This window comes from Falco biarmicus, chromosome Z, assembly GCF_023638135.1.
Source record: "Falco biarmicus isolate bFalBia1 chromosome Z, bFalBia1.pri, whole genome shotgun sequence".
Taxonomy (NCBI): domain Eukaryota; kingdom Metazoa; phylum Chordata; class Aves; order Falconiformes; family Falconidae; genus Falco; species Falco biarmicus.
In genome coordinates this window covers 60,074,927-60,101,312 of record NC_079311.1, presented here as the reverse complement: position 1 = coordinate 60,101,312, position 26,386 = coordinate 60,074,927, and the positions used below count along the sequence as shown (strand labels likewise).

Genomic DNA, 26,386 nt, shown 5'->3' with positions numbered 1-26,386 from the left:
CTTACTGTTCTGTGAAGCAGTCATGGTGTGCAGTTTCTGTCATATTTCACAAATTAACATGCTTGCTCAAATAATTTTCAGCTTCTTAAGGATATTCCTTTGTTAGAAAAGCTGATGTGTATTCATTAGTTTATTTTTTGTTTTTAATTAGAATTAATTGTTTCTATTAGCTACCTCCATGTAGAAAAGCTTTGCTACCTGTTTGGTTGTGTTGCCATAAGACAAGAAAAAAAACCTGGCTGTTTTCATGAAAAACTATTTATACTATATATGATGCTTGCAAGGACATTTCTTACAGATACGGAGCATTCTTCCATATAAATTTGTGGTATCTTTATCTATTGGACAATATGAAAAAGATATTTTAGGGGAAAGGGAGGAGAAAAAGGGAGAGGATCTTGGAGAAAATTATCCCATTAAAGAAAATGTAGTCTTTCAGGATCAACTCTTTATCTAATTCCATCAATGCTCGCTGAAAAAGTGCCCACCATGATAGCAAGGCCCTCAGCTTTTCTCATCCCGATAGCAATTCACAAGCAAAGACCACTGTGTTTTATGATCCGTCTGCTGAGCTTTCTGCCATGACAGCAAGGAGTCTTGTTTTGTTTTACAGAGGAGAAGTGATGGCAAAGGCTGCAGGAGGTATCCCTCATTTAGTTTAATTCATGCTACCTGGGAACCCTCCCTTCCAATTCCATTTAGATTGAACAGCATAAGTCCTGCATGAGTGCAGATTACGTATGTTCTGTCTGATGCAGTTGTTTAAAATTTTATACCCTGATATAGAGATAGCTGCCAATAAGCTGTGAAATACATATGGGAAAGTTTTAATTTTCCCAGAGGGGAGACAGTACCTTGGGAGAAAAAGTATCTTTTCACAGAACCATTCTTGGGTATCAGAGAGAAAAAAGAAATGAAAAATGTTTCACTGAAAGGTTTTTTTAACTATGCTTGTAGTATTATTCTAATGCAATATGACTAATTTCTTCAAATCTTTAGTATCATATGGTATTTTGTGAAATACTTGCATACATTGCATTATATATGGTTACAATTAAAACCATTTTTTGTTTATTGTGCATTTCATTTACAGGAGTTAATATTCTGGAAAAGTAATTTTATGTCTCTGGAATATCACTTTCATCCTCAGGGTGGAAACTATTAAACTGAACTTTTCTTAGCAAATTATACATAACAAAATTGACTGGTTTTTTTTTTAACATACTTCTGTGCTCACGTGATTGAAATTGTTATTGTTACAACAATAGCATGATAAACAAGATATATATGCAAGGTTGTTTCTTTACATAAAGAAAATAAATCCTCCTTGATAATACATATTTAACCCTGCGTTGTTCATCCATTCTGAGTTGAAATTTTAAAATTTATTTCCCTATAATGGTAAATCATTTTTGCTCTTTTTCCTGTTTGCTTGTATATAAAGAAAGTGGCATACTTTCTCAAATGTATCTAATGGATACAAGTCTGTTCAGCACTATTGTTCTGGTTATACTGCATTATTTCTAAGATACTCAGAAAGTCTCCCTGATTAATTTTTGTTTGCTTGTTTTAAAAATTTAACTGAATTATTAAAATTATTTAATACGTGTTAATGTTCTCAGACATCAAATTAGGAAGTCCTATTATGCTGTCAAAAGCTGTGATAATATAAGTTGCTCTCTTACATAAATAAATAAATGACTGATATTAGTGGAGGCTTTAAGCTTCAAGAAAAAAATGGAAGAAGTCTTTTATCCTGGTTTTTAGAGGGCATCAGCAGCTTGCTTTTATGAAAAAGTAACAGCTAAATGCACTGCAAATAATTTGCAGTAATCCAGTTCAGTGATTCATGTGTCTGCTTTAATGGGTCATAATTCAGGATAAAGTAACTGAGTGCAGTCAGAGTGCAGACACTGCTTATGCCAGGGACAGTATCTCTTCATAAAACACACCTCAGCAGAAGCAGTTTGCCAGCCCCCTAATACCCTCTGATGTTTTGATGTCCTGCATATTTTTCCGATTAAGTTTTGAGTGCCATGTTTTTAGTTGTATTTCCACATTCATTATCCTCACGTAGACCCTTCAGCGGGTTTGCCATATATGATTATTTTTTTAATGATGCCTTTCTTTCCACTTCAGCAGTTTAATAATCTAGCACATGGCTGCTTCTCAGTACTCAGCATTCACCTCCCCAATACAGAAGAGGACATGTGCTTTGGCTGCAGAATTCCATTTGCAGCTTTAGAAATGCATATTCCCAGTGGAACAACATTTGTTTGACATAACCATTCATTTTTATTACCTCTTTAAATATGTTTATCCAGAGTTATCAATAATCATAAATAACTTGTATTCTGTTCTTGTCCTGTTTTTTTCCACAGACAAAATTGCTTACCCAGTACATATTAAATCTCAGCAAGTATGATCAAAGCTACGACATCAGAGACCGTACAAGATTTATTAGGCAGCTTATTGTTCCGAATGAGAAGAGTGGCGCTTTAAGCAAATATGCCAAAAAAATATTTCTGGCACAGAAACCTGCCCCATTGCTTGAGTCTCCTTTTAAAGGTATAACTGCCAAAATCATTTGGTAAATGTTCATTGTATAAAGGAACGTGGCAGCCTATTGTATTTCAAATATGCTTACAAATTGTGTCACTTAGCAAATACAAATGATTAATATGCAAGGGTACTGGCTTTGCTTATTTGCTTTTCAGCAAGCAGGGTTTGCATGGTGCAAACACAGTGCATTTCTCTGATGATAAATCCTGACAAACTGATCAATTTCTATTCATGTGGATTTTAATTTGATTTAAATAACAGAAGGTGTGTCTTTTGAGGAAAACTGTTCTTCAATTTAGGAAGATGGCTCTAGTCTTTTTTTCTGGACTTTAATAGAAGATTGTTAATGTGAGTATTGCAAATGTTTTATGAATCTGAAATAAATTGAATCTCCATAGATTAGGCTTTTATTATTTTTCTACAAAGTCATAATTTTTCTTGTGCATTTTCCCTGAACCATTGCCTGTCTTCTCAAATTAAAAGGTTATCAGGTTATCTTAATTAAAAATTCTCTGTTATTGTGATGATTTGCAATTTTAATTTTCATACTTACTTAGTCCTAGTTTTGAAGCTCTAAAAGGAGCTCCATTTTGAAGAAAAACTATTAAAATTCTGGATGTGTTTGTGCCAAGACATGTATATGGATTGTTTAACTGTGCTGTCATTCTTAATATTCACAGTAAAGTAATTTTTAGAGAAGCTACATTTCAGAGCAACACCTCTAAACACACTGACTGATTAGCTTTTTTATTGACCATTATGGGGGAGATTATTGTAATCTATGGACTGAAATCAGTTTTTTGACCTATGAAGAGCTTCCTAGTTTATATTTATTCCATGACATTTGAGGTAATACAATGGCAATTACCTTTAGCCCTGATTAAGATTGCTCTTTGTGGTAAAGCTCATGGTGTTTGTGTATTTCTCCCCTCCCCCTTTTTTTTTTTTTAATAGACCGGGATCATTTCCAGCTTGGCACTTTGTCTCACACACTGAACAGCCGAGCCACCGGCTACCTGGAACTGTCTGACTGGCCAGGGGTGGCGCCTGACCCCTCTGTGAGAAATGTCGACATAGCCGAGGTGGTACGTCAGCATCATTAAAAGTAACTTTGCTGAAGGCACTCGTCAGTGTGGAATATTAGCCTAAAATACACGTATTTAAACAAAATCTGTATGCTGTACTAAAAAATGTTGATGCATGTGATCGTCTGCATTGCTTATTTTAGCTTGGAAACAGAACATTTAGAAACGTACACAATGCTTGCTCTTTTCTTTTCAATGAGGGAAGTGGATCAGCTGTAGGCCACTTCTGCTTTGCTCATGGATTAAATGGGCTTTTTTCCCCTCCATCTCACTATTGATTTCATACATCTTATATTTGCTGTGCTGCAGTGTGTTAATTGCTGTTAATGGTGAGTGTAGCTGGACTACCAAAGTAGGAGGTGAGTGGAGGTTGTTCATGTACAAATCCATGTCTAAACAGAAAAAAATAGTAATATAAACAAAAAGCAGTGTTGAGAGGGGAAATTATGTATGTTTTGAAGCATAACGTTTGGAAGAAATAGGGTTTACATTTCAGATCATTTGTAGAGAATTAGGAAAGTTTATAATAGGAAAATGTCATCTATTAGTGGACTAGTCATTTGTTGACATTACAGGCTCATCTTCTGCTACCAATAGCTTTTTGTTACTGGATTGTAAACTCGGAGGCAAAATCATGTTCTGGTACTGAGTTGTGATTTATGCGTCACATACCAGAGTCCTACTAAATGTCAGTGAAAGCTATTGAACAGTAACAGAAATATAAATGTATTGGAATACAGTGTGCTGATGGTGCTCCCAGAGGTATGTCGTTGTAACAGGTATAGCCAGAAAAGCACATGGTCCTTGTCATGAGCCAGCTTCTACAGTAAATCATACATGAATTAATTTGCATATAAGATGTTAGGCATAGAATGGGTAGAGAAAATTCTAAAAAATAGGTGTGACTTGCAGAAAACAGTGAACAGCAACGTGGTAGAACAAGTATTTCTCCTCAGTACTTTAAATATTACTTGTCTGCCTTCTTACATACATTTCAGGAAGAGTAGAGTTTGTGTACAAACTTCTGCAAGCTGTTATGGGGAGAATCTGAAAGAAAGCAGCTCAAACGGGGTATTATAAATGATAGGGTTAGAACGAAAGAATTTGTAGAGGTGCCTTTGACCATAACAACAAAAAGTATTGCAGGTAATTGATCAAATGAAGTATCATCCATCTACAACATAGTAGAAAACATCTCCCTCAAACCATTTAAACCTCAAAACAAACAAGAAAATCCTTTCCTCATATGTTTTTGCAAGTATTTTATTTGGATAGTGTCTCATTACCATTAATTTTGTGTTTCTTCTAATATCGCATGTGCCTACACAGTGTATGTGAGTGAAGCTGAGTTTTTAAGCTGCAATCCATAATTGAATTGTCATTTATATCTAAAAGAATATTGGCTTTTTAAAATACCAGTTGCTGGGTGGAGCGTTACAAAGCTTTAGTAGCTTTTGGTGTTTAAGAGGAAGCCAGTGTGTCTCCAGAGCTGTACATCATTGCAGGTCACTGTTAAAGCTCTGTCAATGGTTGGTCTTACTACAGATCAGAGCAGTCACTGAGGCAGACCTCTGTTACTCTATTGATATAGTTGTCTGCCTATTTTTTTTTTCCTGTCCTGAGTTTTTCTTCTGCTTCTCTAGTAGTATAGGGGAATACAAAAAGAAAAGAAGTTTGGCCAAAGTATGTTCTGGTGTTCTCTTGGTGGTAAGAATTACTTATATTTGGAGAACTGCAAAGGAAGTGAAATGTAATTCCTCTGTGGCTGTTGGAACTTGTACTGCCTGGTGTGTCCACATCTGTTTTCCCCTTAAAACTTGGGATGATAAAGGTTGTGACTAGCCGTATTTACCCTTCATTCTAGTTGTAGGCTAAACTCAGCTGGATCTAGAGATAAAACTCTCAGACTTCAGATTCTTTTGGCATAGAAATTTATTTATGGTTACTGATGCTTTTAATCTGCCTTAGTAAATCTTTTTCTAGACTCTCTAATAGATATATCTCACCTTTTATAGGTATGTACAAAACTTGTAGTTCCCCTATTTGTGTAAAGGAAAAGAATTTTTGTAGTTTCTCCTGACTTGCTTAGAGGATTTATTTAGAAACTGCTTAATACTAGTACTGCCAGTGTTTTTCTTTGCCATTGTGTATATATTTTTGTATTGCTGGTTGTAAAAGTAAATGTAAGTTGAAATTTATTTACAGGCAAAGGAATGGACTGGAATTCGAGGTAAGCCAAAGAAAGAGAAACCTACTGGAAAGTTCTACTCTGAATCAGAAGAGGAGGAAGGTGAGTCTGCCAGTACCAGTACATCAGGTAGGTGTTTGGAAAGCAACTTGCATCTCTACTGCCTGGAGAACTGTATCTTCAGAACTGGCCACTACTTAAAAAGAATCAGAAAAAATTTCAAAAAAAGACAGAGCTATGTATAAAATCAGGAAATTGGGGAAAATGTTACATCCTTTGTAGCTGTGCAATAACTGAATTTTACAGATTTGGCTTGTGTGTTTATTGATTAATTAGATTTTCCTTTGTTTTCCAGTTTAAAATGCTGGCATGCCATTTTCATCCTGCTTTCAGTCTAGTAAGAGTAGTGAGAGTTTGTAACTGTTTTAAACTAAAGGCACGTAACTTTTTGCAGGAATAGTGTCCATATGCTTGGTTGTTGAGAACTGTAAGTTTTGAGCGTCTTTTGGAATTCATTGCTGGTGAAGTACTATTTTGACAGCGTGTGCTGCTCTGCTGAGAAATGGCCAAACTTGTTTAACTGTGTAGTCTTTCATGGTGTTTATTCAGTAAATTGTGTTATAGTCTTGTTCTCAAGTTCTACCTGACATTTTCTATTTATTGTAAAGGGGGTGATGATGGAGTAGGTAACTGACAGCTGCCTATCAGGGTCAGTGAGCAAAGGTTCTTTTGACCAGTTTCCTGCTTAATGCCAGATAGACAGTTCCGCAAGACAGGTGTTTCAGTAGATGTTAATATAGTTCACATGTACCATTAGCATTAGAGATTTAAAGGAATTACCAGTATCTAGTTGAATGGAGGAGGAGCACCTTAAAATCTGAATATGGAGCTTCTTCCCTCTTGTTCCTAAACGGAGGAAATATGCAGAAGTGCTTAAGAATTATATCACTGAAATTAATGATCTCTGAAGAAGGAAAAGAACATATTCACTGCAGATATTTGAATATTTGGTAACTATATGATTAATTAGAAGATTAATAATTTGTTTAAATCAGTGATGAAATCATCATTATTATCAGTATTCAAAACCAGATTATCTAATTAAGCAATTGGTTGAAAAGATAATCTTGCAATTAAGTGAATGTATAGATTAGAGAATTTGAGGTCTTCTCCAACTCCTGATAGGGTTATGTAATTCTGAAGAATCCACATGAAATTGATTTATTATTGGGCTTTCCAGTTTGATAAAGTATAATACTGTAGGCTGAAGAGAACAGGTCTTTCTCCTAATGTTCACAAAATTTTTTTGTTTAAAGTGATTTTCTTGCCTTTTTTTGACACAGGGTAAATAATGCTAAAGCTTGCAATTGGATCTTAAAATACTAAAACATTGTTTTATTTACAACAAACTTGCATTCCTAAAATACTAATTATGTAAGATACTTAGAAAAACTTGTGTAAGAGTTTTTTTTACTTCTAGAGAGTGCGTCTGGCAGTGAAAGTGAGAAGGAAGATAAAGAGGAAACGAGCAGTGATGAGAGTAGTGGGAGTTATTCTTCCAGTGAAGAATCAAGTAACAGTGAATCAGACAGCAAAGAAAGTACTGCAAAGAAAACATCTAGAGCTGCTGCTGAAAGGTAAGTATATACTTGTATGTTTTTGTATGTATGGTTTTAATTTTTCATGATGCTAGCTGTTAAATACTCTTCCTATGAACAGTTTGCTGAGCATTTAATTAGGCTTTTTTTGGCGTGTATTGGCCAAGGAGTGATATCTCCTGTTTCAGGGCATGCTAGTAATACTCAGTGTATGAACTGGATTCATATTTTCATTAGTCAGACTACTCTTATATTTGGAATTAATTTCTGACTTCAGTAAAATCTTGGGTGGCTTTCTGAAAATTGATGTAACCTTGGGAGGCTGAATAAGTGATCAAAGAGTTGTGTGAAACACTTAATTACCTTTTGCAGCAATTTTGCTGAGAGTTAAAATTAAGTCCTTCAACACTTTGCCATTATGTAACTAAGACAATTGATTTTTCTAAATAATGTTATATTAAAAAGATTATGATCCAAGTATTAGAGGCAAGGGCTGTGAAGGGAAACGGTCATAAGATATTTAAGTGTTAGTGCTTTTTAAGATTGCCCATTATCAACAGCATTATCATGTATTAAAGTATCATTAAAATGTTGAGTAATTGGGGCTAATACCTTGGATTGTATGAATCTGTTTCTTCCACTGCTGTCAGCAAGTGGCCTCTGCAGACATGGTCACCCTTTACTCTGTAGTCTGCTGCCAGCTCACTTGATGAGTTTGCAGCTCAGCTCAGTCGTGGCTGACAGCGCTGATTGGGGCACAGTACGCACTCTGCTCCTTTTATTACAGACAGTAATTAAAGCAGCTCGCCTTGCCACTTCCATAACAAACACAGCATAATGCCCTAATTATGACTTTATTAATTTAAGTCAGGATTTAATGATTTTAAAAGTGATTTATATTGTTTTTCCTGTTCAGAACAAATGAAATCTGTAGGTTAAATTAATACAGGCTTTTCATCATCGCAAAGTTGAAAAGCTAGTTACCAGTAAATTCTTTTCATTAGAATAACATCTGAAATTTTAAGCAATAAGGTAAACAGTGATTACCCATCAAAACTGGCTGATGTACAACAAAGCAACATTTTTAATCTTCAAATCTAGTTCTAAAGTTAAGCGAAAGATAAATTCTTGAAAAACAACCTACTTCATTTATAATGGGTTCACTATAACTTATTTGTTGATCCAACTACAACTTCTGTTCAATGGCAACAAAGGAAGTATAGATAATTGTCAGTACCTGTGTTACACATCATAAAAAAGAAACTTTAACAGTATATGCTACTGAATTTTTATGTTTAGCTCATTGACCTCAAACAGGTTTTTAAATGTTGTCATGTTAGAAACATAATTTTGATGGTACCTACTTTTTCACCATGATTTTAACAATCAGATATGCTACATTAGACTCTTTTTGTGAAGTGTACTTTTGTTTCATTTTTAACTTTGCAAGCTTCAAGTTTGCTGCTTTCAGAAAAAATGCTTTTGACTAAAATGGGGGGGTTGTGATTTCCACTTCAGTTACATGGGTAGACATTATTAGCATGGCTTAAATGTTAATGTTGATTTTTAATAATTTTTATTAAATTTAATTTAGCAGTTCAGTCCTGGGAAGTTCTTGGGAGGAGGAAGGCATAGCCCTAATGATTTTCCTACCTCTCAAGTTAAATTTTTCAATTCCTCTTCTCTGTATTTTTCCCTTCTAAAAATTTTGCTATCTCAAAACAGTAATAGTTTTGAATGCAGCATAGTGCATTCTTTTGTACTGCTCCTAAAGCTAAGCAAAAATGTGTAACAACTTAATTTGAGTCCCAAGGGACTCTTAATAGTTGAGTGGTCTGGATTTTTTTAATTATTGCTGACCTTGTTACCCTTCAAGCACTTTAGTAACCAATTTATTGTCTTGGGGAGGAAGCTGAATCAGGTGGTGTATGAAGCACCTGATTGTTCCTGGATCTGCAGGCAACCATTTTATATTCCCAGAGTGTGGTTTTCATATGCAGTAGTAGTTTATCTGCTCCATGATAACTGTTCAAAAACAATTTTCATTTCCTGTGATATTTCTAGGTAGTAACTCCCCCCAAGACGAAAGGGTAATCTACTAATTGATTAGTAGTATTATTAGAAGTGAACAACACAGATTTTAATATTTAGTAGCTAATAGAGCAACGTTGCCAGGGTGAACAGAGCATTCCTGTGTGAAGAACAGCATCTCTGTAAGGTACTCAGTATGACCAAAAATGTCAGAATGTCATAGCTCTTGTGTATAAACTCTTTAATGGGTTGAAATATTTGTAGATTCTAGGTGGTTTGGTTTAGAAGAATTAATGAAGGAATGAATTTAATGCATTCATTCTTTTTTTTTAAAGCAAATTACTTTGGAAAAAACATCTCACAACCCATCAAGATTCTGTTAATCATAGGTGGAATAGTCTGACAATGTCTTTATATAAAAGGGTATCTGGACTTCTTTCTGAAATGTCACAAGTTTGATGCATGCAAATAATATTTTTAGTATTTAATATGTTCACATTTCTGTTTGGCTGTTTTGCTGGTTTAGATTATATGTGATCATTTATCATGTAATGTGATAGAACAATTTTTTGTACCCCTATAATAAGCTACTACTTCTGCCACATTAGCTAAGGTTTTTATCATGAAGAAATACTGTCTTAACACTCATTTAATAAAATTTTGAAATGCTAACATAGGATATTGCCTAAGCAGATTTCTTTGGTGGTTTTACATGTCTCAAAAAAAAATTTTTTTAATATGTAGTGATTCAGAGGACATTAAAGTAAAGGGGATCTCCAAAAAGAGAAGCACATCCAGTTCCTCTGATACAGACTCCACTTCATCGAAAGAAAGTTCTTCAGATTCGAAGTCAGAATCAGACTCCAAAAGTGACTTTGTGTCTGGAAAATCTGTAAGTGCTATCTCCAGTAAGGTAAAATGTTTTTTTTAAAAAAAAAAATCGCTATGGAATATGGGGAATATTGATCTAACCATCTATACTTGTGTCTTTCTGTGGGAAATGGAGATGGGAAGTGGTTTTATAGATATCTAAAAACCCAGAATTTCTGCAAAAGATTTTTGACCTTTCATAAAAAGACCAATCCAAAAGTAGCTTGATAGTTTAAGCATGTAAGAATGTTTTATAAAGGAAAGCATATTTTGGTTTTACTTCTGTTTTATTTTTACTCCAGATGGATGAAGAATAAGAGAACCTAATTATTTTTTAAAGTTACTGTTGAACTGGTGAAAGCATTGTACACGGCTGGTTCAAAAAATGGGATGATTCTTGTATTAAAATGGGATCTTAAAGCTTAACTACTACAGGACCTGGGTTTGACAGGAAGCAAAACCAAGAAACAAATGTTAATACGTTGTTTCTTAAGAGTTCGAAGTAGACCCCCTAGCTTTGTTTCAAAATCTCCTTTTAAAATTGAGAACAGTGCAGCTAATGCATGTGTACTTGAGGTGTATACATAGATTAGTAGAATTAATATTCATAATGAGTAATGAACTTCTGCTGTCTATGTTTGATAGGGATAAAGCTTGTAAAGGGTTCCCTTCAAATTGTATTCGCTTGCTTACAACATTTACAAAGTAGCAAACTTTCAAATACATCTTTGGATTTGGAAATGTGTAAACATGCAGAAATGTTCAACAGAGGCATTCATGTGTCAGGTTTTAATTGCTACCTTAGTAAAGAAAAAGAAATTCGAAGTTCATTATACTCAAGCTGGCATTATAGAGCTAAAGGTACTAACATGAATTGGTTTCTGTTTCTCTGCTTACCTTCTATTAAAAAAATAAATGAATGAGGAACTTTATGCTAAATCCATTATGGTAGAAGAGTAAAAGAATTTCTGAAATTTTGAAACTTTTTTGTTATCGCATACTTTCTGTGCATTTCTTTATATATATTTTATGACAAAAAATTGAAAGGGTAGGATTGTAACTCAGAAGTTTCCATTTTAATACTGATGTGTGGTTTTGAAAATGAAGTGATGCTCCAATGAATTTAAAATCAAGGCAAGATATTTTGGTCAGGACTTCTTTGTAGATTGCATTTGATGCAATTGTGGAAGCTGGTGGACAGGTGTAGTTGGAATAGTTCAAAAGGAAGGTTGTAATGTTTCGGTGTGCATTTCCTTTAATTGAGGAGGTAAAGCTATTTCTCTGAATCTTGAACTTATGTTGTACATGGTCTTTGTTTTGTAACTCTATAGGTTCCACCTAGGAATTCTGAGTTGTAACCTTAGCTTTTCATCTATTCGCTTCTTCTGTGAAGTAGAACAAAAGATGAAGTGAGACTGTAGCATCTGAGAAATGAAAGTGTGTTTCTGCCCAAATGCCACACTGAGTAACGCATCTATGTCAGTTTTTTCTGGTAGAGAAGCCACACTGGATCTTTCCAAAAAGTGGTAGCACAACAAATGTAACCTAAATCTTCTCATAATAAACTCCTTTGACACTAGATGGGACATGAATTAATTCTAACAGTTTGCAGCTTCTCATATGAGCACAGTATTTTTTTCACCAGAAGGTAATAAGTACTCTGGCCTGCTTAGTTCTGAGCAGCCACTGCAAAACCATATTCAAACAATATTGTTTTCTCTCTGCTGCATTTAGTGGTGTTTTCTCTTTGCTGCATTCATCCATTTTTCTCAGGATGTCAGTGCCATTGTTCATTATTTCTTTCACTACAGTTACCTGCTGTTCTGGTTCTTTCACAGGATATGTGAGGACTACTAGCATAAAGCAGCTTTTTCTATTTTAAAACAGCAGTTGAGAATGCGTGAGGTCAAATGTCCTGAATAATATGAGAACCGGAGTGTCCAGGAAGCTTGGGATTGGTTTGTTGAAGTCAATGGAAACTTGTCAAGCCTTTGGATTTTAAGAGAAGAGAAAGAGCATTGCAGTAGTCCTGAGGTCTTGACTAAGAAGCACCTGCAAAGAAATGGGTTAGCAACAAAAAGTATTTATAACCAGTTGATAGAAGACTTGATCAGAGTCACAGGGTAGACCTGAAAAACTGGAAAGCTTTTAAACATCACAAAAAATATTAAAGCCAATAGCAGTGGGTTTATATGCATGGCAGCAGGAGATTATTGAAAAGACAGCATAGAGCTCAGTAGGCAAAAGCTAAATGTCTGTTACTTAAGTTCTTTTCCACTAAGACATTAGCACATTTAATGTAAGGGCAACAAGCTATGGCTGATGGAATGTAAACAGCAATGGTCATGTGTGAAGGGGGCAGGGGGAAGTTAATTTAACGCTCCTGAACACGGAGGGCTGTTACAGTGTACTGTATTAATCTGTAGGACCATGAAGTTAGGTTCCATTCAAACTGTGCTGGATGCCTGCATTTATACTTGAGGTGTTTCTGATACTTGATTGTATGCTAAAGTAGAATTGGATGAAGTGGGGAAATCACAGGTACTTTGTGTCAAAGGTGACTTGACCACCAGTGTTTTGTGTCAAAGATGACTACAGTGCTAACTAGCTTAATAGATTATATTTTTTTTTGAAGAGAGAAATGTTTTGAGCCCTGTGATGACAAGTGGAGCTAACTGATTGATTGAGCTGGCTAATTGATGATAGCTTAGATAAGCCCTTTCAAGCTGGCAAGAAAAGCAATTGTGAACAAACTTTAAAGAACATTGTAGGTGAAGTCTTGTGTAAAGCCCTTGTTTCGAGATGCATTTTACAAGAACCTCCCATGTTTATTTTATTTCCAGGAAAATCTTGAATTTTTTCTACTTCCCACCAGACTTCTTTTCAAGCCACCCAGGAAGCAGATAGTTTCAGCCAGGCTCTCAGAAATGCATGTTTTTATTCTGATAGATTTTATTAGAAAAGCCATTGCTTATATTACTCTGATACAGAGTATTCTTAATTTGGTTAGCTTATATGGGGAGATGATTCATTAGGATTTCCTTTACTTTTAAATCAAACTGCAAAGGTTTTCTGAAACACCAGTTGATAAGAGGAGTAGTTAGTAGGCTCTATTTTTGTAGTTTCTCAGTTTACCACATATTGTGAACTATGTTACATAGCTGATGTTTTGGGTGGTGTTTACTGAATGTATGATTGTTGGGTACCATTGCCATTTTCAGCAGTATTTTCATAATGAAAAAGGTTTGATTACACTCAGACGGGAGCTTAATTTGTGCATATATCCATGCATTTACTAGCATTAAACAGGTTACAGAAGCATCGGAATACTTTTCCTGTATATGTTGTTATTGCTTTCATATCCTTTCTCTTGAAGAATCATGTAGAAAAATCTGTTATGTTCACTGTAATTGAGCTGCAATGAATAGAAAAGTCACTGTCTTGTACTGCAGTGTTTTATATCATTTTGAAATATGGATAGTTTGAGGTGTTCAGATACATATTATACTGTAAGCATAAATACTGTAGTGCTGAAATGCAGATTTGAGGATGATGCATGTATAAGTAGGTGTCTCTACAGTGAGATTTTAAAATCAGCTACTGTTGACCTCCTTATACAAGTATAATACAGTCACTCAGCTGTTAAAAACCTGATCCACTATTTAAAAAATATACAAAAACAAATTGTCTATCTTTCTGCCTGATCTCTTTTCAAGTGCTAACACAATGGAAACAGTGGGTGATCTGTCAATGCGTTTCGATTGTCAGTGATGATTTTGTGTAAATATTGGGAGGATAAGAAATAAAATTCGCACAGCAAAATATGATTTCATCTGCCTTTTCTCTGCAGTTCCGTGGCTCATGCTGCGGTGTGAAATTCTCATTTTACACACTTTGCAGGCGGAGCACATGAATTATGCATTGAGCAAGAGAAATCTCCTGCTTCAAGTCCTATATGCATTTACCAGGTTCTATCTCTATTACCAAGATGAATTGCAAATGGAGAAATGTTTGATGGAATATAGCTTAACTTCTTTGTTTAGTATTCTGCTTTTCTCATAGTGGGCTGTCTTGGTAGGAAACTGTTTGGGTTATATTGTAGATTTAGTTTTAAGAAAAAAGATGAAATATTATGTTACAGAGAAATGCCAGACACGTCAGAGACTTTTTATTCTCTTGATTTGGAATGCAAAGCTTTTTCCATTCAATAGAAATATCTATTGGTAGTGTTTGTTGCAGTCATTGGCTATTTATTATTCTTAGAAAGCCAATCAATTTTCTTTTCTTGGAAAAACCAAATTAAAAAATAATGTTTCTAATAGGCAAGACCCATGTAAATAAATTTCTTTGGTGTTTTGTACAAATTGCACACAATATATATATTTGCATATATAGAAATATGCATATGAAAATATTTGTGTTTAAGTGTGTATATTTAGCATGCATTTACGCATATATAAGTAGCTGAGTATTTAATTAAGCTTGACACACTTGACTGAAGTAGAAAATAAGACGTGATCATACTTTAACATTAGCTTTATCTTGATTTAGTTAGCTTCTGATTTTACATTTCCCAGATGGTAGAGTTGTTTTGAGGGCAGGTTGTTGGTTGGTTTTTTGTTTTGGGGGTTTTGTTGGGGTTTTGGGGGGAGGGGGAGAGAAGGGGTTACATTTTTTGTTTTCTTTAGTTTTTTTACAATAAACTGATGTACTTAAGTGCAGCATTCTGATACACTGTGCAGTGGGAGTTTTTCTTACTGTGCGTTACATTGATGTAATGATTCTGCACATGTCTTAGCTTAGGACCATTTTATTTTATTTCAAAGTATAAAAAATAAATTCTTCTGAAATACTTTTTTCCCCATTTTTAAAAATGAGTTACATAGTAGATTCAAAATACCAGTGTAGAAATGCATTTTATCTTATAAAATTACATACCAAGCTTTGTGATATGTACTTAGGAAGTACTTTGGAACAGCAAAATAAATAACAGAAAAAAACCCAAACAAGCATACTATTGGTGTTGTTTGTGACACAGAATGTCCTTTCTTAATTGTCTTCAGTAAACAGATTAACAGCAAGAGGATTTCTTGGCTCTGACTAAAAAAAATTTTTTTTAACATCTTGACCTAGCAATTGTGAAGTGGCATGAAGTGCATTGGCAGAAGTGAAGCACGTTCAAAATTCTCATCCTTGTGCTATAGCCTCTCACGTGGGTGAGCCACTTTTTATAGACTTCAGTTGGCTGCATAATAAAAGGGAATGAAGAAATCCCATCTCTACTGGAATGATTAGCAAACATAGAACTCTAGCTAAAAATAAACTTGATCCTTAATCATAGTTGAAGTTCTGTATCTTATGGAGAAGTCTGGGTAGTGAGTGAAGGAGTTTGGAAACTGAGAGTTTTTTCAAAAATATATACTTACATGTTATTTAACTCTGTTCCCTTTTACTATGTTCCAGTGTCTGAAGAGTTCGTAGTTTAGCAAAAAAGTTGTGGTAAATAGTTTATAGCAAAAGTGCTGCAGGTAACAGCAAAACTCCCGATTCTGGGCTAAATACTCAACAAATGGTGCTATAAAAAAAGTAGAATTTATTAAAAGAATTGTCATTAAAAATTGTTTCTCTGGCATTTCATAGACTGAGGAATTCAAGTAGAACCTGTAGCTTATGAAGTATATTATTTATCCTTATTTCACAGATTTAAAACTAAAAATAGCCAAAAGAAGTGTAATGATTTGCCAGTAATCACACTGGAAGAGAAAAATGAAATCTGATAGTTGTGACCACGTGATAGAATGGAACTCAAGAGAGCAGGTTCTGCAGCAGCATCCCTCACTAATTCTGGAGAAGGCATATAAGGAGTCAAGTAACATTAGCATCATTTTAAAGGTGTTTTGTAATATTTCAGATAAGTCAGCAATAGTAGAACATTAAAATACCGTAGTGATAAGAACCATTGAAGTGTGCTGACTTTAGAACAATTTTAAAATTAGTGGCTTCTCTGTCCACAAGATTCTTCTCCCAGAATATCTGAAGCACCTCTGTAATGGTCACGTAAGTGACTATTGTCTGTTTGAGCCACTGGTTTGTTGGAAGAAAACAATGACTGTGTCATTTTGGCTCAGGTCAACCTGATAGGCACGAATATCAGCAGCTTCAAATAGCAAGAACGTGAGCTAGTTTCTTCCACATTCTTTAGAGGGAACCCTGAAATTTCTCCCAAAATTGGAAAAAATAGACTCAGCATTATTGTTAGTTTGCAGTGACTGTATGAGACTGAGAGACTAGAGGAAAGGGAATGCACCTTTTGAAAAAAGGAGTCATTTTACTGTATGGTAATAGTCAAAGAAAGTGATTCTAGCTTCTGAGTGTCTGAGAGGACTCCAAGCTCCTGTAGGAATGTGTATCCTGAGACCCTGAATAGGCTCTGGTAGCTTGCAAGAAATGCTTAAGAAATGGAGGCCTGGGTGGGCATATGGTGTTCTGCTGGTTTATGTAGACCTGTGCATTTATCGGAAAAGGCAAAAGAATTATGTATGTATATGCATTTGGCTGTCACGTGCTCTTGTTGAAGAGGACACTGGTAAACTAGAAGGTTCACAGAAGTGTGACTCCTGGAAAGACTACATTTAAATGACTTGCAATAGCTTGGGTAGTGAGCAATGTCTTAAAGACTAAAGGTAGTTGACAAATTCTCTGAAAGAATGGCAAAGCCACCTGCCTGGTGAGTGAGCTAGGGAGAGCAAAGCCAGAAGAGGTTCTTCAGCCAATCCAGATGAAGGATGCTTAGGAATGGGTAAGAATAGCATAATGGCAAGCTGTCTGATAAGCATCCAATGGTTAACATGTCCATGTTCTGGCTATACCCAAAAGATCAATCCTTTTAACTATTAACACCCTATTGGGAGTCCATATTGCGCTAAATTCTGTTCTGAATCATCACTGTATAGACGTGTTCTGTAGGTATGACCAACACTCACTCTCATTAGATTTGTTTAGAACAGGGGTCCTCAATCCAGCCCCCGGTATTTACAGAACCCCCCTGCCCCACCCACCCCCTGCCAGGGTTTGGGGGGGGGGGACCAAGCAGACGCAGATGACTGCCTGCTACTGCATCCACGCGCCGGCCCCCTGGTTAAAAAGTTTGAGGACCCCTGCTTTAGAACTTTTTATTTAGCCATATTGAAAAAACTTTTGTTGAAAAATTCTGTTTGCCAAGTCACTGAGATTATTACTGCTATACTCTTTTCTTAAGTACTGCCAATCCTTATTATTAGTACTCATTTTGATGCTTAAAACCAAAACTTCTTTTGTGACAAAGATCAACTTGTTATTATTTGTCTAGCAATTAAGTAAAATCCTAGTAGATTATGGGACGGGATTCCATACTCCTAGATAAGTGCAAATAACACTGCTTTCTTACTGCATTATTTTTGTCCTGTTTTTTATGTTAGTACCCAAGTCTTTTGTCTTCAAAAAAATATTTTTCTGTCTCTGTTTTTAATGGTGTCAACAGAAGTGACTGATCTGTCACCAAAGTGTTTCTTTGACTAGCAACTATAATTAATATTAAACAGGAACGTGGGCTTCAGAGGAGTAAATGTAACTGAAATGTGGAGTTTAGGTTCAGCTTACCTGTACAAAGAAATCTTTCTCACTAGGTGAATTTTCTGAACACCAGCCCTGAACATGGATTAAATTTTCTTTTACACCAGAGAAAATACATTTTCCTTTATAAAAGTGTTAAAGATTTTTCTTTTGCTGATATGGTAAAAAATAAAATATTCCTGTATTTTGACAGAAAGAAGAAACAACAGTGCAAGATAGAAAAGCTCCAAATAAACAAGATGTGTTTCTCTTAGATTTAGATGATTGTAAGTACCTTGATATTTTTTTGCCTTATTTTATGCCTTATTTTTCCCATGGCATAAATTCAGTTCAGTTAATTCAATGTATTTTAAATGTCTGAAACATAGATTCTGTTCATTTATCTTACCAGCTTCCTGACAAAATAAAATTGCTTAGATGATCAACTTATTTTTAAACACAGTTATTACAACATGTGATTTTGTTTGATTTAGAACTGAGAAATTGTTTCAAAATTTAAAATGTATTGATAGGTAAAACATTTATTTTAAGAATTTTTGTATATCTGGACTTGGTTTCTGTTAAAGGGGGCATTTTTTCTTAGGTGCTGGTGGATGTTGTACTCTGCAACTTGTGAACCAGTTATGGTACTGTAATAAGATACGAAAACTCACAGTTCTGAAAAACAGTGAAATGTAACCCTTGGAAGGGTAGGGCAAAGCTGGCACTGCTGTTTGGCTATGCTCTGTAGCGCTGTTCTTCAAGTTTACTTCTATAGGTGCAACACATTAGAATCATATTAATATGTACTTCACCCATAACTTGTAAATGAAAATGCGCTGCATAATATGGATCACACTGAAAGATAAAATAGAGAAAAAAATGGGAAAGGAGGACAAAGTAGTTGTGTTTTTATATACACCAGTTTTACTTACATTTTCATTGCTTATTTTGAGTATTGGGGCTATATGTCTGTAAAATAATCTTCTGCTATTAAGAAACACATATACAATGATAATTAGATCAAGATGTAAAAACCTTTTTACACATAATAAAAACAGCTCGTTGTCCTTCCCAGTGTTTTAAATGTTTTTAAAGTTAAGTATCAATTGCCTTTTTTAATTCTAGTCTGTCCTGTGACAACTCCTATGGCAGTTCCTGCAGCAGCTCTGTTGTCCCCAAGCTTAACAGCAGACCTAGAGGGATTAAGTCTGTCAAGTTCATCGGTCATTGATGTAAGTAGCCTTTAAGAAGTGGTGTGGATGGGTATATGGGGGTGGATGTGTGTCTTATAATTAAGCATTTCACATGTTTTTGAGGTAATCATTGAAGTGATTTTTTAAAAAGTTCTTTCACCTATTGAAGTCTTGTATGAAGTTCTGGTTTACATGCAATTCTGGCAGCTTTTTTGAATCTGTAATAATTACATTCTGAAACATGGAGAAAAGTATGAATATTACATGTCTAAGAAGGATGCTTTCAAGGATTTTTAACCTTCTCTTTCAATCTGTCTTTTTGTCTGCCTCAGGGAAACTTAAATTCACAAATTAAGTATCCAAACTATACAAATACTGCAAGTCATCTAGTTGCTACACTATCAAAAATAAACCACAGGAAAATCACATACCTGTTATTTCTCAGCCTGTTTGTTTACCATATATGCCTCCAATTATGACATTCTGCTACTTGGAAGTCATTTTTCATGAGTATACGAAGCATAGCCCTTGGGTGCAAATAAAAAGGGTATAGATTTACAATCAGTGGTGTATCAGTATGTGTCATGATTCATTCTGTTAGTGCTTTCTGCTTTGTAGCACTTTCCATTAGGGAATCTCAAAACTATAAGTATAATTAAGGTTAGCAAAGTCATGGAGGTAGAGGTCATTCCTTTGTTGGGGGAAAGGATAGTAGTTTGTTGTGTTCTTCTTTAGCAGTTGGGGGTTTTTAGTTATTTTGTTTGTCCGGTTTAAATGTGCAATTTAATGAGGAATTGCAACAGGAGAACATAGGGTACTTACCCTTAGGAAAGTGGATGGGAGTGGCCAGAAAAAATATTAGAGGCACAGGCATTTTTTAAGCTAGACTTGTTTCGCATGAGAGTGGCATATAGAACCTACACTGCAACTTTGATAATTGCTAGTAAAGTACTTCCTGCTGGATTTGGAAGTGATGCATTTGCAAAATCAAATACTTAATACATAAAGGAGCTGCATGAATGATTTGACTCAAGAAACAAAAGATCCTAGCTGATGATTCAGTTTCATGTTTACAGGATTTAAAATTTGGTGTTGAAAAGGTAGACTTTCAGATAATAATATTGAATGTTAGCCTTATCAAAGAAAATTGTGATACCATTTAAATTTCAAGCAGAGCAGTAACAATCTGTGGACATGCAGTCACCTTACCTGGTGCATAGTCACTCATGTGTCACACAGTCTGAAAATGCCAGAAATTCTCTTCCATGTTATTTTTGCAGTGCAATATGCAGCATTAGGCAGCGAGCCTGAGTTTCAGTACAACTGTGATGTTACTCCTGTGATTTTAATCCCATGATTGCTTCTTTACCATCCTTTATGGCTTTAACAGCTCAAAACACAGGCAATCATCTGTTTTTCTGGCTCTGGATTAGCTTAAGAATGACTGGTGTCTTTGGTTTACTTCAGATTTATAATCTTTGAGGGTAAATTAAAGATAGCAGTCAGTAATGTTGGATACTTGAGAACATTGCTTCTGTTTGCCACTGTCTTTAGTCCTTTCATAATCTACAGTACATAAATACATATTCCACTCCTACATTTATGCTTGCTTTCCTCATGATTGCCACTGTTCATTTTCTAAATTGCTTCTCCCCGTTCTTCAGAAAGTAGCTACAATGAAATAGAAGTATTAGGTAGAAAGAGCTAGAAAGTGTAGGTTAAACAGCAAAAGAATTTCTGCGTGAAAGGGTTGAGCCTGCAAAATGCCTCTTTCTTGGTACCACTGAGTTCCTGGTAAAACATGTGACCAGCAAAGAAGCTGGAATGTTTCCTTGTACTCTCTGCTTTGGAAACAACCCACATCACATAAGAACTAATTGTTGCTGCCTGGATAATGATTACATGTTATGGGCTGTATTTTATTTTCAGATCTATGCTCAACTCTCATTGCTGTTGATAATTATTGCTGATGTACATGAGGTCCTTTGCTGAGTTTTGTGCACCAGGAACCAACAAAAATGAAATGCTAAGGTTAAAAATTGTTCTTCCAAATGATATCCATATATTGTAAAAAGTCTTGCATGCAAGTAGTTAAACAAGTGTTGTCACATGTTGTTGAGCACCTTCAGGTAATTTTCTGGAAATGAAAGTAAAAACCCAGCTTTTAAGACTTCACATGGCAATGTCCCTCTTAAAATAGTATTTTGATTTTAATCTGTGATTACTAATTCTAAAAATAAGGAAGATAGTTGTCAAACTTCTTTCTTCTTTCAGTGGGAGAGAAAATGAATTTAACTGTAGGGCACATGCCAAACTCACAGTGAGAAATTAATTTATTACTAGGCAATGGAGAGCATGGAGTAAAAATAGATAAGTACAGTATATGACCCTAATATCAAAGAAATGTAGCAGCCACTTATCTTGGAATATGTCAGGCAGTCTTATTATTCAAATCATTCAGCACTGTAATTGGATAGAGCTTTTAGAAAACTTGTAACTCCAAATTCATAGCTGATGAACATTATAGAAAGCATAAATACAAGAATAGTTTTACAGTAATGGTGTGGGTCTCTTTAAACACACAAACCCAAGATATCCTTGAGTAGAAACTGCAGTGCACAACCTGATGCTTTGTTCTGCAGCTCATTTGTTTTTATGATTCATGTTTACATATAGCATATTTCCCCCTTGTATAAATGCACGCACACATATTATATAGTTTGTTGCAGGAAACCCAAACATCTCTGGAAATTTATGGGTAACTTTCTTCAAACTGGATGCAATATATTGTAAATCGTTGTGCGTGCTTCTGCCCTAGTACATGTAGTCCATCCATAGGTGGCTCAAACAAACCAAGGTAACTGAGGTCACCAGCAGCTACTATGAGGCTTTTCAGGGTGTGTACACAAGAGAAGTAGATTTAAGTGGTTGGGGAAACTGCATGTGGAGTCAATTGAGTTTTAGATGGATACTTTTGTAGGCTTGAAAGATATTTGAAGTTGTGGTGCCAATGAAAAATAGGTGAGAGGAAGCTGCAAGCTGTCAGTGTAAAGTGGTTATTTGAAAACACTAGAAATGGGTGTTGTCCCGTAAAGGGAGGTTATGAAGTGAGAGAAGAGGGAATGGAAAGCAAAACTCACGTATGACGTAAGGACAAGGGAGGGTTATAATCTGCTGCAAGAAGTACTATTTTGAGCAGGAATGGTGAGAGGAGGAAGAGGAGAGCTGTGGTATCTGGGAGAAGCCAAAGAGGGGAGTAATCTGTTCCTACAATCACACAAGAAAAAAAGCTGAACCACCTGTTCTTTTCTCATTAGAATTTTAGATGGTAAAAATGTACAAGCAACTACTCTTCTACGTGTGTAGAGCCCTGAGTATGCTGCATGTAGTAGTTAACTGGTAAAAATTACACATACTTTTAAACACAAAATCAGTGAGAGAAAATACTGCTTTGGTAGCATGAAATTTGTTGATTTAGAGCAATGTTATTGCAAGGGAGAATTGACAGCTGAATGCGAGCTCTGATGGTAGCAGCAGTTGGATAGGGCAAAAAGTGTGGAAGTGTGGGCTGGGTTGGGTAGGATTTGAGGGGAGAAAATTGTTTCCCCTACCCCAAATAAAGGATAATTCAGGGGAAAAGTCAAGAGTGTAAGAGAACTTCATGATAAAAGCATGTAGCAAATGAGGGAAAGACTTGCATTGTAGTGAGGAGGTACTTACAAAAATATTTGATGCAACAATTCATATTCATTGTTTCCATTAATTATTGTTTATATGGGATTATGGTATAATTGTAGAAGTGGTACTGCTTTACTTAGGTTTTATTTGGCATGTTCAGTATCTTCGTAGTATTTATTACCAATTATGTGTTTTTATTGTTCCCTACTACTCGGAGTTCCCCAGAAACTGTTTAGGAAAGGAGGAATAAATCATTGTATTTTCTGTCGCATGTCTTCTACAGAACTCCTGACTGAGATCTACTTTGAGAACTTCTTTAGAGTGGTGATGCATAGAGCAGAAATAATAGCTTTTGACAAAAGTCAAGGTCGAGTTGCAGACCTGTCAAACTAGGTGATAAATACATTTAATTTCAAATTAAGCACACTTACAGAATACTTGAGGAGTAGTAAACATTAATTCCCTCAATATTCAACTGGAGATATTTTCAGAATAGGAGAAAACCTTAAATGGTATTTTAATTTTAAAGTTGTGGAGGTAGTCTGTACAAGGGAAAACTTTCTTACCATTTAGGTTGCTTTGTCCCTTTAGGTTGTTTCTGATTCCACTGTAGCAAGTGTTAAGAGTGACTCTGAAGTATATTCTTCTCCTGTGTGAAGGACCTCTTCTTAGAAGTACCGGGAATGCAAGGATTTCAATAATGGATTATATCATGGCTCTAGTGTGGTCTGCAGTTTGCAGGAAAGGTTAGCATGAGGTGCTTAAGAATTTGCAAAATCCTACAGTAGAGGAATGATTAGTAGTTCTTCCAAATAGTTATTGGTGTGCACTCAACTTCATGAGCTCTATTTTTTCAGAGCTTTCTTAGCAGTAATTACTCTATAACTAGATACATTTATCATTCATATAAGCTCCAGTCTGAGTTCTTAGCTCAGGAATGGCAGTATCAGAAGAAATATTAACTTGTTAATGTCATGAAAGACATGTAGTGCAATCACTTGTGATAGCAGTAGACAGTGTGTGATGGTTCAGCTAGATTTTCGGTACTCTTTTGCCCTGTATTCTCAGAGAAATTTTGATCAACTACCATTGTTTTTTAAATAACTCTTTTAATATTTCAGTAAATACATATAAATATATAAATAGTCCCTCTTAGGACACTTCTAAAATTTTTTATTCAGGCAAAAGATGTTTCTTTTAAATTAGTTTTCAGTGTTAGCCACATCTGTCAGATCTGTGATTTTGTGTTCGGATAACACAGGCTTGTTATTTATAACATGGTATATCCTTGGTATCATTCTATTATTTTTTTTCTAGCTTACCATTTGCCCTCATGTTTTTCAGCTTCCTGTAAGAAATGTCTTATCTTTTTGGTGCCTCATCACAGTAGAGCGTTTTCCTTTGCATTAAATGTTTTCATTATACTTCTGAAGCCCACTTTGTTATATAAAGATTGAAATTGGGAAGGTTTGTTGGGGCAGTGTGAAGGGGGAAGTGCACTGCAAGGTAGTCTACATATATACTATACCTATGCATGCTTATAAATTACTTGCATTGTTGACCACACTTGCACATGGAGCAGAGATGTTTTTGGAGTTCTGCATATTGTTTTTCTCCAGATTCATTTCTTAAGGTGGCACTTTTTCCATGCGGAACAGTTTGAAGTATCTACGTTGTTTTCCCCTACTCTGTACCATACAAGATTTGTAACTGGCATAAGGCTTAACTGAAACCACTTTTTACAAATGTCATGTTAGTAGGGTGCCTGGGGAGGTTTGTACCTATGAATCAAGTGAAAAGACACAGCCTTAAATTTAAAGAGTTAAAAAGCAACTTTCACTTGGTGCTGCCCAAAATTCAGCTATGCAGCTGATTAGGTGTGACTGAGGCTTGTGGGAAGGCGGTGAGGTCCAGTGGATACAGAACTGGGTGTTACATATGGAAAATGAGTTCTATTTTTGGCTTACTACTTGCTGTGTGATCTGGAGGGAGTAACTTAATCTTTTAGTTTTCCATCTGAAAAATGAGGATAATGATGCTTACTCACCTTGGGAAAGCACTGGGTGATCTACAAATGAATGTAGCTGCTCATCAGCAGATATTAACCATTGACAAGACAGAAGATAGAAGAAGGAATGAAACAAAGACCTCCTGCATACTTAATTTAATTTTTGTGTGGTTATATAAATGTACTGTATAAGAAGCTGTTCTTAAATTGGTAACATAGAATATCTGTGTTACAGCAAGTATTTGGAAGTTGTAATGTCCTTTCAAGAAACTGCATCCACATACTTTTAAAAATGATAGCTTGGGGAAAAAACTGCTATTGACACTATTTTTTGAAGTGTCATTTCACTTTAATTATAAATGAATTTATCAATATTTGTGGTGTTTATTAGTGTTGAAGCCTTAAAAAGACCTGCCTTTTATTAAATGCATAAATATTTAACAAGCTCTACACTTCAGAATTAGGTACCTTCAACTTTTTTTATTTTAAATAAATTGGAGAATTTAATTTGGAAGTTCAAACATAATCTTCTGAGTCAGAAACAAGTTTCTGGTACAAGATATTGGCCCAGATAATAGTATACCCAGTCTGAGAGGTATATTATTAATATGTATAATCTCATTGATTTAATTGATTACTCTGTGTTTTAGTACTAGATATTCTCCAGACTGGGTCTTTTATTTGCTCTTTTATATATAATCTATACATTATATGAAATATATTTGTGTTATAAATTATTTACAATGTATAATTATATAAATATAATGTGTAATTAGTTAGCAACTTGTATGTTAATTAAATTGTATTCCGAGGAACCAGGTCTTTGATTAACAGTAATGCTCTTTATTCAATGCTATTTTGCTGTTTTGTTATCTGGGAGTGAAAAAGATTAAACAATATTCAAATATTGTATTTAAACATAGAAGTACTAAAATTGCAAAGTAAAGTGCAATTTAAATCCTATTTATAAAACAACTTAAACTGGGGAGGATGTCTTGTGGCAAAAAACCCCGAAAACCTACTGTAGATACGTTACTGTGAGGAGACTCTTGAATTATTTTTTTTTTTGCCCCTAAACCTAATCTAACCTTTTTAGAATTAACTGATTAGATCTGTGAGAGAATTTAAAGTAATGCTTTTTCTCTCCAACATGAAAAATACATATGTTGTGCTCCTTAAAATATGACTGCTGTAAACAGAGTTGGTGCTAGGTGTTTAAAAACAAGCATGTGTAATGCATGATGATGATTCCATAAGTTATTCCTTAAATATTTAGTGTGGTAATGTATGTAAAACGGAGTGTGTCTGTACTTGTGTTATGCTGTGTAACTCAGAAGAGAGGTAACCTTAACCCAAGCTGTATTTTTGTTTTATTTTGTCAATAAAACCTAGCTCTTAAAAATTTCAGCCACATCTTTCTAAGGTAACATTTACCTCCTCACATCTTTAGCATCTATCAGACATGACATGGGACATATTCATTGACCCTAAAAATTTTCATCAGTCTCATGCACTGGAAGGGGGCAGCCCCAGCCAGACAAGAGGCTCATTTCAATTTTAACGGCTGTAATTAAAGGTTA

The 26,386-nt window shown here is 35.1% G+C and overlaps 1 protein-coding gene across 6 annotated transcripts in view; it reads left to right on the top strand.

Annotated features, from left to right (window-relative positions):
• AP3B1 (adaptor related protein complex 3 subunit beta 1) overlaps nucleotides 1–26,386 on the top strand; it is a 162,833-nt gene that overhangs the window by 90,759 nt on the left and 45,688 nt on the right. For 2 of the 6 annotated variants that reach the window (XM_056324406.1, XM_056324411.1), the window contains exons 16-22: nucleotides 2,382–2,568; nucleotides 3,517–3,647; nucleotides 5,853–5,964; nucleotides 7,316–7,472; nucleotides 10,209–10,377; nucleotides 18,139–18,211; nucleotides 19,053–19,159. In XM_056324406.1, the coding sequence (XP_056180381.1) occupies nucleotides 2,382–2,568; nucleotides 3,517–3,647; nucleotides 5,853–5,964; nucleotides 7,316–7,472; nucleotides 10,209–10,377; nucleotides 18,139–18,211; nucleotides 19,053–19,159 (936 nt within the window). The remainder of the gene's footprint in view (nucleotides 1–2,381; nucleotides 2,569–3,516; nucleotides 3,648–5,852; nucleotides 5,965–7,315; nucleotides 7,473–10,208; nucleotides 10,378–18,138; nucleotides 18,212–19,052; nucleotides 19,160–26,386) is intronic. The other 4 variants (XM_056324410.1, XM_056324407.1, XM_056324409.1 and 1 more) reach the window with 4 other exon arrangements.